Below are 13,665 nucleotides of genomic sequence, written 5' to 3'. Positions count from 1 at the left end.
CTATCTTAGGTACTGCTCACCCAAGTGCTCATCAAGGGATGTCAGATGACCAAAACAGCGTGTGCGTATGTTGCACCAAACCTGAGTTCCACTAGGTACATCCAGGGTTCAGCATCAGCTCTATCTTGGGTACTGCTCACCCAAGTGCTCATCAAAACATGTCGGATGACCAAAATAGCGTGGGCCTATGTTGTACCAAACCTGAGTTCCACTAGGTACAGCCAGGGTTCAGCATCAGCTCAGATCTATGTATACTAAAACCTTCTCCAGAATGTAACAAACACTTTTCTGAAAACCGCATCAAAATCGGTTGAGCCAAACGCGAGATAATCGCGAACAAATATACATACATACATACATACATATATACATACGGGTCAAACTGAGAACCTCCTTTTTTTTTGAAGTCGGTTAAAGAATACACTAAAGTTAACTGTTATTCATTCTTTTATTTCTTTCATTTCATCTTTCATCATAACTTGGTTTTGTTTGACACAATTTTTGACTAGTAGAGAATGCCTTGGCAATAGGTCTGATATTTGCAATTTCTAGTATTGTGTAGATTAAATAAATAAATAAAGATAATGAAAGTAAATTTATATCAAAATAACAAAATTATTATAATTTATGAAATATATTAAACAGTATTCTTAACTATAATTATGTAGTTTCTTATGTGTAAATGCTTGGTATGAGTTATTTCTGGAATGTTTGTGACAGCATAGCAATTGGGAGTTTATCCTCAATTTTATTGTAACTGTATTTGAATGTTTCGCAGAATATTTCTAACACTCTTCCAACCATGGCAGCCTCACAAGATCCATCTGATGATTTTGACCTGAAAACGTGAATGACATAACAATGACAGTCACAATGATTACTGGAAAAATATATAAAAAGGGGATATAGGAAGGGGGAAAGGGGAGGGTATGACTGGTATTTTCCGATCAAATTAAGGGCGTCGTAATAATGGCGTAATGGGGGCAATAGAATTAGAAGCACCGTTGAGTTTAGTCCACATTGTTGGGGAACGCACAAAACGCGTCGCCTTATTATGGTCGTGTTAGGCGTGACAATATTTCAATCAAGTGTTTAGGTACCGTGTATAAATAGTCTCAGACACAGACAGTCAATAATAATTATTTACAACTTATTTACTACAGTCGATCTTCTCAATTACAAAACCCGCAATAGTAAGTCTTATTGCAATGCATAAAGGTTCATTTTAAAGTCACACTAGAAGCAACTTATTACAGTTGATTGTTACATCCAGTCAACTCACTGGTTACATCGTTTTCAATAATTAGAATAAGTAGCTAAAATATTAAGCGAGATCATTTTCTGTGCTTTATTACTTAATGTATGTTAGAAACACTTGGACCTTAAAACATTCACTGCCAGGAACCCACCTGGTGGGCGCTCGTGAACTTTGCTCAGATGACAACCCGCTGGGCGGGTTGTTTTATACGTAGCTATAGACGATCGGTTTCTGGGGTAGTGCGCCGTTTTTTGTCTGGTAGTGAATGTGTTAAATAAACGTCCACCTTCCATACTCACTTAGATAAACTAATGCCTTTCATATAGACACTCAAGAACCCGACAAATGTCTCAAGGTTGTCCTTTCCCGCTTGGCGCAAAAGCGTGTATATGCCCACCAAAAGCGGGTAGCCATCGATGTTGTCACCAGGTTTCCTTGCGATAAGGTCGCCTGAAAGAAATAAGGTTAAAAATATAGACACTGTGTACATTGACGCTGAGAAAATTGACCCGAAGGACCTCAGACTCCTCAGAGCAACAATACTGTAGAGCAGCCATTCTCAAAGTGTGTTCCGCGGAACCCTAAGGTTCCGCGACACCCCTGCAGGGGTTCCGCAAGAATTTAGAATAAAATTAGCATAATTATTATGCTTATTAATAAAAAAAATACACTTCTAAAAACTATTGTTTTATTGTAGGGTTCCATCAAGTACTTCGCTTTCCAAAAAGGTTCCTAAAAAAAAAGATTGAGAACCGCTGCTGTAGAGGCGGAAGGGGGGATGAGCGTACGAGATATAGAGGTATGGAACTTTCAGGAGTAGCAGAGAAAGCCCACCAGTGCTTGGTGGGCAACAATGAACCCCACTAAATTACGAATTATCAAGAATGTCAATCTTTATTTTTTTTCATCGCATTGCGAAAGAGTGGTATGACACCTGTCAAATTTCTTTGTCCAATGTGTATTTGCATCTCACATTTGTCTTAAATAGTGAAAGAGGGAGACGCAATGCAGATTGGACCAAGAAATTGGACAGGTGCAGAAATACCAACCTAAGTTCAGTCCCTCACGGGCGTATGTTGTGGCAACTCTATATACAGTAGAGATGCACCGGATATCCGGTTACTATCCGGTATCCGGCCGTTATCTTAGTATCCGGCCGGATACCGGATAGTGACCTACTATCCGGCCGCATACCGGATAGTAAAATTAACACATTTTGGGGTAAAAAATGGAATCTAAAAAACAGTCACGGTCATAATACGAGCGATAGAAATTTGGAATCTAGTGGTATTGACCACTAGATTTCAATTCTATTAGTAGATTTTAAATGCTTAGCAGTGGAGATATTATTGAACGAAATATACGAAATCGAACGGTCGAAATTCAAAAGTCGGCCCCCAGGTCGAAACCTGCACGACGCGCACCTGCAAAACTCAAACTAAAGGTATAGTTCCGATGGCCGAATATCCGGCGGCCGGATACCGGATATTCGGCCAGTGCCCAGGCCGGATATCCGGTATCCGGCCAAACAACTATCCGTTGCATCTTTAATATACAGACTCCCTTTATACCAAAAACTGAACTGACTTATCCCCCTTATTGATTTACATACCAGTAGAAGTGCAAAATTGCATTTTGCCCAGCTGAGATATCAATAACGTGGCACAGACACGGCCAACGTTAGAAATGTTGAACTCCGTTGCGTTCCTGATGTAGATTTTGTCGAATGGTTCGTAAATTCCACACCTCACTAGATAGTCTTCCAAGTACTTCAATAGCTCTGATGTCACTTTTTGTTTTGACTCGGGATCCTCGGACTTTAATTCGTTTAGCAATGCTCTGTAAAATTGACAGTGTAGAGATCTATAGAGGATATTTAATTTTAAACTAAATATAATATCATTACCTTCCATCATTCCGGACATGTATTTAAATGGTTTTAGCAGAATTGACAAAAAAAAGCGGATAGTAACATAACATCGTCTAGCGTTTGGATATAGGTATTATAGGTACACCAAGTAGGGGTAGCTCAAAGACAGCACAGCTGTATATGTTCATACCCGCTTGTTCAATCCTGAGACCATGGTCGCTAAGTCTGAAATGTCAGAACGTAACTACGTTGAATAATTTACGAGAAAACGTCCCGTTTAAGGTGTTCTCGAGGTTAAAAAAGTTAAGTAAAAAAACATTCCTTACTCATTCATCGTCTGCAGAGAGGCCTCCAAATGCGCAGAGTCAAACTTCGCCGAGATATTCAATTGATACGCAGTATGCCTTCGGAGTATCTGTAGACTCCCAATCAGCACTATAGCATCCGCTAACTGCTGGAAAACCTTCTGTCCCTTAGTGATTGCGAGTTCCGTGTCCTTTACATCAGCAGTTAAAGTGTTAACGTTGATCTTCTCTTGTCCTATTCTGAATATGTTCTGCACTGTGTGTAGTTGGTTTTTAATCATGAACGCGAACAAAGTGTCGAGGCCGTGTAGGCCCACCACTCCTATCGCTTCGTTCAGTTTTGCGAAAGTTTTTGTGTTCACTATTTCAGTTTGAGTTTTTGTGTCGTACCATGCGGTACAAATGCTAATGTAGCAGCAAACCCTGCCAAAATTATCAGAATAGGTTAAAACATAGATGAAGAATAATTTAAGGGTGAGACACAATTTCTTGCACTACACTTTACTTAGGTCTACTTACACCTTCGTGGAGTGACGTCAAGTTCTAAATTCAGGAAGGTCTAAAAAACTCGTTACAATTACTTTAACGAGTAAGCGTACGAACCGGAACGTGTGAAACTCCTATTCACAATACCTAATGTGTCAACTGTGTGTGGCCGTTTGTCATTTTATTGCATAATATCTGGGTGACCGAGCTTCGCTCGGAAAACATATAAAAACTCGAAAATGCGCGTTTTCCCAGAGATAACACCTAGCTAGATCGATTTTTCGCCCCCGAAAACCCCCATATAGCAAATTTCATCGAAATCGTTAGAGCCGTTTCCGAGATCTCCGAAATATATATATAAATAAACAAGAATTGCTCGTTTAAAGGTATTAGATACTTATTACTTAAGTTAAAACTACAGTCCCTATAATAAATAAGCAATGTACCTTGCATCAGTAAGCTGCACAATTTGTCTCGCAAGGCTCCCCATGAACCCAGCGGAGGGGCTGTACAGCGTCACGCCTTTACGCAAGCTGATCTCTTTGGCCACACTGTCCACGATTATGGCAGATACCTACAACAAACAAGTTAAAATGTATGTCTGACTTTTTACATCTGAGTCTAAGTCTACTGCCCAACGGCCAAACCGAAATTGACTGATGGTGCATCTGCATATGGCTATAATAAGCAATGTAAGAATGCATATCGACTTAATCCTTCCTTCGCTTCCTTACGCAGAGATAATATATTTCCCACAACGATTTTTAACTTTACTTCAATGTGATAGGACTCAATTTTGTGTGAATACTGACACTGACACCCTTGCCCGCATAAACCGTTCAAAAGAAACCATAATATTTTAGTGCCTTTACATCGGTTTTATCTGAAGAAGACGGCTTGGTTATACTTGTGTGCACAGAGCACTCGAATCGCGTGTGTCGATGCTTAATTAAAAGTAGTGCATCATTATCCCTATAAGTATGACGAAACCGCTTTCCTGGGATAAAACATACTATTCTTACAGATAAATAAGATAATTAGTTTAAAATTTCTGCCCCACGGGATAGAAAATTAATAAATTGCCCTTATGCTTTTGAGAATTGATCAAATTTCCTTGTGCATAGGTAATACCTACCTGTTTTTGCCAAATCCGTAAGCCATGCATGTTAATGTAATCTTGAATATATTCCAGAGATCTCTTGTAACCATCCATACTTTCCGCCAACTTCTGTAGTCGCGCCAACAACGTGTTTGGAGCTAGCGGTTTCTTAGTCTGGGGTTCCAGGAATTCTACAAACTTCTTGCTAATGTGCGTGTCAAGCTCCTTCAGCAAACCTTCTTCTAATAATTCTGCTGGGTCCACTCTTATGACACCTACTAGAGTAGAGCGCATGTCCAGGATACCTTGAATTAAAAATAATAGGTAATTTAAAAAAATCTTACGCGAATCTTAAACGTATATTGTATGCATGACAGCTCTCTTATGCGGCACAAAACATTCGATTATGAACTCACCTGTCGTAAATGTGGACGCGGAATGTGTAAGCCTCGCGACCTCCATTCTGTGCTCCAACTGAGCAAATTCCTTTAGCCTCTCTTTATCCAACCTCGTCGGTATTTCCTTAATAGTCCACGTCTGTAGATCGATAATTTTCTCGACTATACTAAATACCATCTCTGGGATAATCTGTAGCACCTTCTGGATATATTTTATCAATTCATTACTATAGTACTGTGATACAGACACAAGATCATCACTATGTGCCTGGTTTATTCTTAGAAGTGGTATTTCCATGGCACTAGCAAGTTTAAGAAATAGCGCTCTCAACCTACTTGTGACTGCCGGATTGTCTTTTATGCTTTCTTGCATGAACTGCGTGTACGAATCGATTATGCACCATGCGTAACTTACATCAGCTGCAATTTCCAGAGTCACTAGAGAGTCGTCTTTCAACGACGCAGCTCTGAGTGCATTCTTTAATGCGTCTTTGGTTTCAAAAAGGAACTGTAACACTGTTGAAGTGCTTTTGATGCTATGGAATTCTTCAACTTCATCTAAAGCCTGAATAAGCTGCGTAATTTTCTTCATAGACTTAGTGCTGATCGAATCTCCAACTGACTTGATCTGATTTGCAATATTGGTGAACCATTGCTTTAACTGGTCATTCCCTTGGACTTTTGCGAAGGATTTGTCACCTGAGAACAGTTCTGCTAGATTGTTCAGAGCTTCCAATGCTTCAGCCTTACTAGTATTCCAAGTTTCGTTCCTGCTTTCTAGTAATCTGTTCAGCATTTCTCTGACCTTCAATTCTAGCTCCGCAGTGCTTATAAGCAGCTCTAAAATTTTCAGTGCGTCATAGTTGGACTCTTTTACGACTAGCTCCTTTAGTTGCTTGCTCTTTTTATTATTATCGTAAAATATCACGTTGCTATTATGCAGCAAAAGCCAACGTAAAACGAAGTTTGAATTTATCAGCAAATTCAGTATTTTATTAATGTTGTCCAGAACAAAGTCGTCAGTCATCACGCCTTCTTTTAAGAGCTGATGTGTTTTATTGATCAGCATGGGAATGGCGCTTCCTCTTTTAGAGAACACCTCTTTGACCATCTTACTGTTGCATGTATTGCCGAGTGCGGATTTCGCCGCTTTGAAATTTTCCCAATAATCTATGACATTGATAGTGACGCCCATGTAGATAGGGACAATCCAGTTGCTTGGGAAGAATTTATCGGCTATCTCTCTCATTTTGGAAACATCGTTATGTAGGTAGTGCGGTATGAAGAACAGACAGACCACGAGCATGCTAGCCTGCGTGGCGAGCGCGGAGGCCTGGTGCTCGGGCATCGTGTACACGGCTAATTGGTTGTATATGTCCTCTGATCTCAACTTTCCAACCACTTTTTCGATGAAGTATGGGTGGATATTTATGCGCCTAAAATAGCAAATTAAAAGATGTTAAAGTGCATGTTCAGATATTTTTGAATACCTTGACTACTCTGATATATCTGATGGCGATTGTATAACTAATATTGCAGTGTCATACATTCATGATGGGAGGCCCCTTATTTTCTATGACATTAACAGTCTTCTTTTAGCAAATCTTTGATAGGAAAAGAGCTGGTTACCCAAAATATTCAACAGGATAGTCAGCAGGCCTCTTTCTGTGTAACTGGTCGTATCCCGTGTCGCGCAGTAGCTTACACACATCGTCAACATTAGACTGGGATTGACTGGTACTGTAGCGGTAGAAAGCTACAAGCAGTCTTTCTCGTATTATTCCTGGTATGTAGAGGTCACATAGCAGCAGCATAGACCCATACAAGTAAAGAGACTCACACTGGAAATTACATGAAATGGTATTAACAGTTAGAATTTATTATAACAAACTATTTAGAATTTGAACCTTAAATATTGTGTAGCAAGGTCTGTATTTGACTTAATACTGTTGTATAAACAAAATTAATATGATATTATAAATTCCATAAGTACCAGGAGTTGTTTTCCTTCAACATCTTTCATGACAGTCTCAATGTTTTGTTGAATGAAGGCCCCGTCATATAGCTGCTCCACAAATGAGTTCAGATCTATTATGTACTGATGAATATTTTCAAACAGCAAGTAGAAGCGGTTTATTATTTCTAAATACTTTTCTTTGAGATCATCATCTAAATCTTGCAGTTTCTGTAAAAAAAAACTATCATTACTATCAGCCCACTGTTTTTTTTTTTTCATTTTGTTTGAGACTAAAAACAGTAAGTAACACACAGGGTTTTGACACAGAAATAGTGTACAAAGGATAATAAAACTGTTGAACATAGGCTTATTAAGATATGAAGAAAATTCAGCAATTAACAAATCCATCTGATATTATCCATGATGCAATTTTAAAGCATTGGTATTGAATCCTAATGATCCTAGGTCTAGTCCATCTAGTTACTTGGTCATATTAACAGTTGCACTAAAAAACAAAAATGTTTTTTAAGAAATTTAAGAAACATATATTTCCACAACTTTTGTGAAGTATATTATTAAAACCTAGACCTAGGTTAAAGAACATTTTAATATTACATTACTAGCGACCCGTCCCGGCTTCGCACGGGTAGAACTTTAACAAATTATACACCTAAACTGAGGAAGCTCAACAATTATTCTGTTGATAGATGAAAATGGGATGGAAATCCATTCAGTTGTTTTTGAGTTTATCACGAACATACATACATAAAAACAGACAGACGCGGCGGGGGACTTAATTTTATAAGGTGTAGTGGATAATAGTTTAGTTAATGATTAATTAGGACTAATTTACCACATTCATATTGATTTTCTTTTCCTGGTTGTCCGCAATTTTGAAATACCCAAAATCCATGATAACATCTTGATACTTTTGCTGAAGTTCTTTATTTTCTAAGCTGCAATGATAAAAAATCAAACTATTGAATATTCATATTAATATAGACATTTTGGAGGTGTCTTAGAAACATCGAAACTCATTGAATTGTATTATAAAATAAGACCTCTACATTCAATATGTAATTATTACCTATAGAATCTACAAGAAAAAACTGTATTTACTTCACTAATAAAGTTACTTACAAAAATATTAGCGGGATATGATCCTTTAGCCTTAGGATTTCTGCTATTATAGCATTGCCGTGTGAAACTAGTTTTAACAAATTTTGAGCACAAAGATTATCCTCTGCCATAAAAACCCTCATCCTGTAAGCTGTGATTTAGTACCGAAACTTGTAATTAAATATTTAGAACTGTACGCAGAAAATTAACACAACTGTTTTTATCATATCACATCTTTAGTTAAGCTACCGATTACTACATAGAATTAATAATAAAATAAACACACAACTTTTCAAACATAAATAGATTAACCTTTCGAAACTTGGTAGCATCCTAGATTCATGTTTCGAAATAAAAATACACATTGTCAACTTGTCAGTTTTCAGAGTTACCATATCTTAATTTAAAATCACCACTTTTTAACTTATAACATCTATAGATGGTCAAGCAAATCTTGTCAGTAGAAAAAGGCGCAAAGTTCAAATTTTCTATGGGACGATATCCCTTCGCGCCTACATTTTTCAAATTTGCTGCCTTTTGTTTACTGACAAGATCTGCTTTTTTTTATTCCCCACCATAAATTATTATAGATTATGGTGGGCAACAAATAAATTCGACCCATAGATATAGTGTTTCAAAGGTCTGTTTGATTTCAAACATAGAGAGAATCATACTATCTTTGTCTTACACTAGTACTTTAGCACCCAAAAGAAAAGGATGAGTATAGTTTTTATTGTTCCTATTTACTGACAAGATTTGGTTGACCCAGTATATAATATATAGCTGGTCAACCAAATCTTGTCAGTAAAAAAAGGGATATCGTCCCATAGAAAATTTGAATTTCGCGCCTTTTTTTACTGACAAGATTTGGTTGACCAGCTATATATTCGACCAATCATAGTGTCGCATTGACTATGTTTTGTCTCTGACGCACGCGTATACCACATCTACAGGATCCTACCTACCATCTATGACAACATTTGCATAAATTTGTAAAAAAAAATCATCTGTCAATGTCATACCTATAGGACCTATACCTAAATCTTGTATCTCAATTATCTCATATCTCATGATCTCATCTCATTATCGAATTGGTTGGTTTGTGTGCATGACGCGCGTGGGAGGACATTGTAGCTAAAATAACGTAAATGTAATAATTTCATTAAACTAATTTGCATTTGCGCTATCCAAACCTCAAGAAACAGTGGCTGTAATGTTAGTGCTCTTGCATTGAATACTACAATACATTGTGATAAAATCGGGAAATGGAATGAAGTAATTGTAAACTGAAGCCCTATCATACAAAAAATGCCACCTCCAAATCCTTCTCTACTCAGCTATGAGACTCTTGTGCATGCCCTGGCTGGGGCTACGGTAAGAACACCTGCTTATTCATATAAAACAGTTGATCTTTTCTATGCATGGAATAGATTATTATTTAATAAATAAAATGTTTATTCTAATCTCTGTAACAAACGTGTATTGATAGTTCTAAATAAAAAATAAATTAAGTACCTAATATGTGTTTACATATTATGTGTTTGTGGCTTTCCATGTAAGAAGGTACCTTATGCAGTACAACATTTACAAATTATAATGTAATACTTGTTGACTTTTCGGTTTACATATTTAACACAACAGGTTTTGACATTACAGTAGGTACCTATCAACTAATGTATTCATACTTGAATGCATATTCTTTGTTTCAGGGAAGTGTTGCAAGTATGGCTGCATTTTATCCACTAGATACACTGAGGTCAAGGCTACAAGGTATTTTATAAGTAGTAGTTTGTAGTTTCTGTCTATAACATGCATACTTGAGTTGTTTATTGATGATCTTCTCAATATTTGATATGTTTGTTTGCAGTTGAAGACTCCAACAAGTATCAAGGTTCTTCTTCATGGGAACTACTCATAAAACTCGCGAATGAGGAAGGTATTGATTCTTTGTACAGAGGCCTAGCTCCAGTACTGCAGTCTCTTTCTATTTCCAATTTTGTATATTTCTACACATTCCATGCTTTGCGTAGAACTGCTTCTACAAACTCATCAGCAATACAAGATCTGATGTATGGGATTACAGCAGGTAGTATCAATGTACTTATTACTTCACCCCTATGGGTTGTAAATACAAGAATGAAGTTGGAAAATAATACTTACAACAGCTTATTTGAAGGTCTGGTCACCCTCTTTAAGAAAGAAGGAGTGAAAGGTCTGTGGTCAGGTACCGTTCCTTCATTGTTGTTGGTCTCAAACCCGGCCATTCAGTTCATGGTGTATGAGGCCTTGAAAAGGCACCTTGTGTCAACTGGGCATTTCAAGAGCTATTACGCTGCTTTCCTGGTGGGTGCATTTGCTAAAGCTATTGCAACGACAGTCACATACCCACTCCAACTGGTGCAGATGCGACTGCGCTCCGGTACAAGCATGAAGCCTCTGTTCAAAGATGTAAAATCAAACCCGTGGCTCATGTTCCGTGGTCTGGAAGCGAAATTACTACAAACGGTAATGACAGCTGCATTGATGTTTCTTATTTACGAGAAGCTTGTTAAGTTAGTGTTTAGCATAATGAGAGTGAGAGCTAAACACAGCTAGGCTACTTAATTGCTCAGATGTTACCATTTGGTTTATAATAGTTTAGAATATTATTTTAATTTATGAGCCTAGTGGCCCTAGTGTCCCACTGATGGGCAAAGGCCTACCTTTTGTTTTCAAAAGTGGTACCACTTGTCTTATGAACTCCAAATATATTGAGGTAAAGTTATTTTGGTGTTTCTAGGTACAGTATTATGTTCTTTACTTATACTGACGAATGAATACTACAATATTGAAAAATGAACAGAGCGCTGGTGGCCTAGCGGTTAGAGCGTGCGACTTGCAATCCGGAGGTCGCGGGTTCAAACCCCGGCTCGTACCAATACCAATGAGTTTTTCGGAACTTATGTACGAAATATCATTTGATATTTACCAGTCGCTTTTCGGTGAAGGAAAACATCGTGAGGAAACCGGACTAATCCCAATAAGGTCTATTTTACCCTCTGGGTTGGAAGGTCAGATGGCAGTCGCTTTCGTAAAAACTAGTGCCTACGCCAATTCCTGGGATTAGTTGCCAAGCGGACCCCAGGCTCCCATGAGCCGTGGCCAAAATGCCGGGACAACGCGAGGAAGAAGAAGAAGAGACTTATACTGACGAATGTTTAAATTTAAATAGTCAATAAAGATTTTTTGTCAATCTTGCTCACATACGTATTGCATGATAAGTCATCATACATTCACTACTTGTCCACATCTAAAAACGAAATAGATCTTACAAAGCTTACTTACATACCAAACATATTTATAAGAATTTAATTTTACACTATCCAGATCCAAAATATTTAGTGGTTATGTTGCCCTTGAAATGATAAGAACAATTTTATAATAATGAATTATGAATATGATAATTTATTTTAAGTACTAACCAAAAAAATAATTTATTGTTAACAATAATAAATATTAAGAAATGTCAGTCTTTAAAATATTTCTTGTTATTTATTATTGTAATTTTGACAAGGTTCTAATTATACATTGTCATTTAAATTAAACAGTATCATAATAAAATCTCTAAAGGACATTTAAGGTAGAAAATAAAAGTAAATCTATTATACATTCCATTTTGGCTTGAACTAAATTTAAAGATGTAACAAAGTACTAATTAGGTACAGTCAGCTTAACCCATTCATGGCCACGAACCGCCGAGCGTACACAATACGCCAGGCCACCATACAAATCGTTTTTAGCTAAAACGCATGACTCAGCTTATGGGTCTCGAGCCTGGCGCGAACGGTAAATAAATCGCCGCTTATGAAGCCGGCCAGTTGGACAGCATTATGCAACATTTTTACTAACCACCGATTTTCTGTGCCTATCAAAAAAGAAACTAATTATTGCAGTTTGTAGGAGTGAATATTTTTACTTTCTACAAGCGTTTAATGTCTGACCAAGCTAAGTTGGTAGCAAATTTTATAGCCCAGCCTGTGCAAGTGTTAATTTAAACGTCATAATTTCATATAAGTATGACATTTAAATTACACTTAGGTACTCAGCCTGTGCTATCAAAATCGCTGCCAACTTAGCTTAGTCTGATTCTATTTAACTTGCCGTGTTTTTTGTTGTTGTTTTTTGGGGCAAATCTTGGAAGTTAAATTAGAACCGTTTCCCGATTTAGATGAAATTCAACAAAGGTGAGTTCAGGGTTCCAGAATTCGTAGCCAGGTCATTCGGATGAAGCAGGTTCGGGGTCCAGTTCATAGCACAGTCGGTCAGGTTAGGCGGGTTCAAATTCCGGTAATCCATAGCCATGGTCACAAAATACGAAATCACTAAACAGCACAGGAGGAGTATAAAGTCGCCAACGAATAAATCGTGACTAAATAATATTTTCCATGTTACTCCAAAATACATCTCTAATAGGGGGGATGGGATGAATCACATCTTGAACTCTTGTGACAAATACCACATGAAAGATAATACCGCCGCCGCCGTTCGGATGCATTCCTTGTTTATTTTTCAAGTGTGTCCGATAAGCTTACACCTGGTCGGTCATTATCTTTGTTTTGGTAAACGCCATTATATTAGTAACAATAGAGAACTTAAAATGTATTATAGTACTTACTTTCTAATCTGCCGTAGAAACCACGATGTTTGAAAAAACTTGTAAATATTTGTCACAAACTATTTGTTATACAATACATATTAGTTAGTGCCGTTAGTGGTGACTGTTTCATCCGCCTTGTTCTATATTGAAACGAAAAAAAATTAACTTTAACATCATTGTTAGTAGGTGATTGCCTAAGATACAATACAACGATCACCAAATATTATGACATAAAAGTACAGTGGGAAAAAATCCTCGTTGCCTTACCCCTCATACAAAACAAAATATTATTATACTACGGCTTGGTTCCTACAAATTGTTGCTTACCATCATCCAAACAGTAATCAGTTGTAAAATGGTACAATATCAAACAGCTTCAACATGAAATAAGCTTTAAAACCAGCCAATAAAGTTTATTTTAGCCTGCTACGGAAACATTAGCAGTTTTTACAAGTAGCGCCAGGCCACGGTGACCCATACCTTGAGCCCTGTCAATAACTTCTGAAATATATATATTTTTTGTATTTTTTCAATATA

General features: G+C 37.3%; 2 protein-coding genes across 2 annotated transcripts; one reads left to right on the top strand and one right to left on the bottom strand.

Annotated features, from left to right (window-relative positions):
• Positions 1 to 584: 584 nt before the first annotated feature.
• LOC134652433 (WASH complex subunit 5) lies at positions 585 to 8,674 on the bottom strand. Its single transcript, XM_063507620.1, has 11 exons — positions 8,514 to 8,674; positions 8,227 to 8,329; positions 7,410 to 7,601; positions 7,046 to 7,257; positions 5,435 to 6,852; positions 5,055 to 5,323; positions 4,366 to 4,493; positions 3,455 to 3,856; positions 2,871 to 3,097; positions 1,558 to 1,708; positions 585 to 838 (listed from the first exon to the last, which is right to left on the bottom strand). Exons 1-11 carry the CDS (start codon positions 8,633 to 8,635, stop codon positions 697 to 699), a joined length of 3,366 nt encoding a protein of 1,121 aa, XP_063363690.1. The 5' UTR covers positions 8,636 to 8,674; the 3' UTR covers positions 585 to 696.
• A 944-nt stretch (positions 8,675 to 9,618) lies between these two features.
• LOC134652189 (peroxisomal membrane protein PMP34) lies at positions 9,619 to 11,155 on the top strand. The gene is made up of 3 exons (XM_063507351.1): positions 9,619 to 9,866; positions 10,202 to 10,262; positions 10,360 to 11,155. The coding sequence occupies exons 1-3, from the start codon at positions 9,801 to 9,803 to the stop codon at positions 11,085 to 11,087; spliced, it is 855 nt and encodes a 284-aa protein (XP_063363421.1). The 5' UTR covers positions 9,619 to 9,800; the 3' UTR covers positions 11,088 to 11,155.
• The last annotated feature ends 2,510 nt before the right edge of the window (positions 11,156 to 13,665 follow it).

The sequence above is a fragment of the Cydia amplana genome, chromosome 11 (assembly GCF_948474715.1).
Source record: "Cydia amplana chromosome 11, ilCydAmpl1.1, whole genome shotgun sequence".
NCBI lineage: Eukaryota > Metazoa > Arthropoda > Insecta > Lepidoptera > Tortricidae > Cydia > Cydia amplana.
This window is presented reverse-complemented; position numbering and strand designations above follow the sequence as displayed.

What these genes read in the sequence shown, in the direction of transcription:
- LOC134652189 (XM_063507351.1), top strand. Translation starts at nt 9,801, where the DNA reads ATGCCACCTCCAAATCCTTCTCTACTCAGCTATGAGACTCTTGTGCAT. An exon ending in ATGCCCTGGCTGGGGCTACG is followed by an intron (nt 9,867 to 10,201) that starts GTAAGAACACCT and finishes TCTTTGTTTCAG; the next exon opens with GGAAGTGTTGCAAGTATGGC. An exon ending in ACTGAGGTCAAGGCTACAAG is followed by an intron (nt 10,263 to 10,359) that starts GTATTTTATAAG and finishes GTTTGTTTGCAG; the next exon opens with TTGAAGACTCCAACAAGTAT.
- LOC134652433 (XM_063507620.1), bottom strand. Translation starts at nt 8,635, where the DNA reads ATGAGGGTTTTTATGGCAGAGGATAATCTTTGTGCTCAAAATTTGTTA. An exon ending in CATATCCCGCTAATATTTTT is followed by an intron (nt 8,330 to 8,513) that starts GTAAGTAACTTT and finishes TTATCATTGCAG; the next exon opens with CTTAGAAAATAAAGAACTTC. An exon ending in TTGAAGGAAAACAACTCCTG is followed by an intron (nt 7,258 to 7,409) that starts GTACTTATGGAA and finishes TGTAATTTCCAG; the next exon opens with TGTGAGTCTCTTTACTTGTA.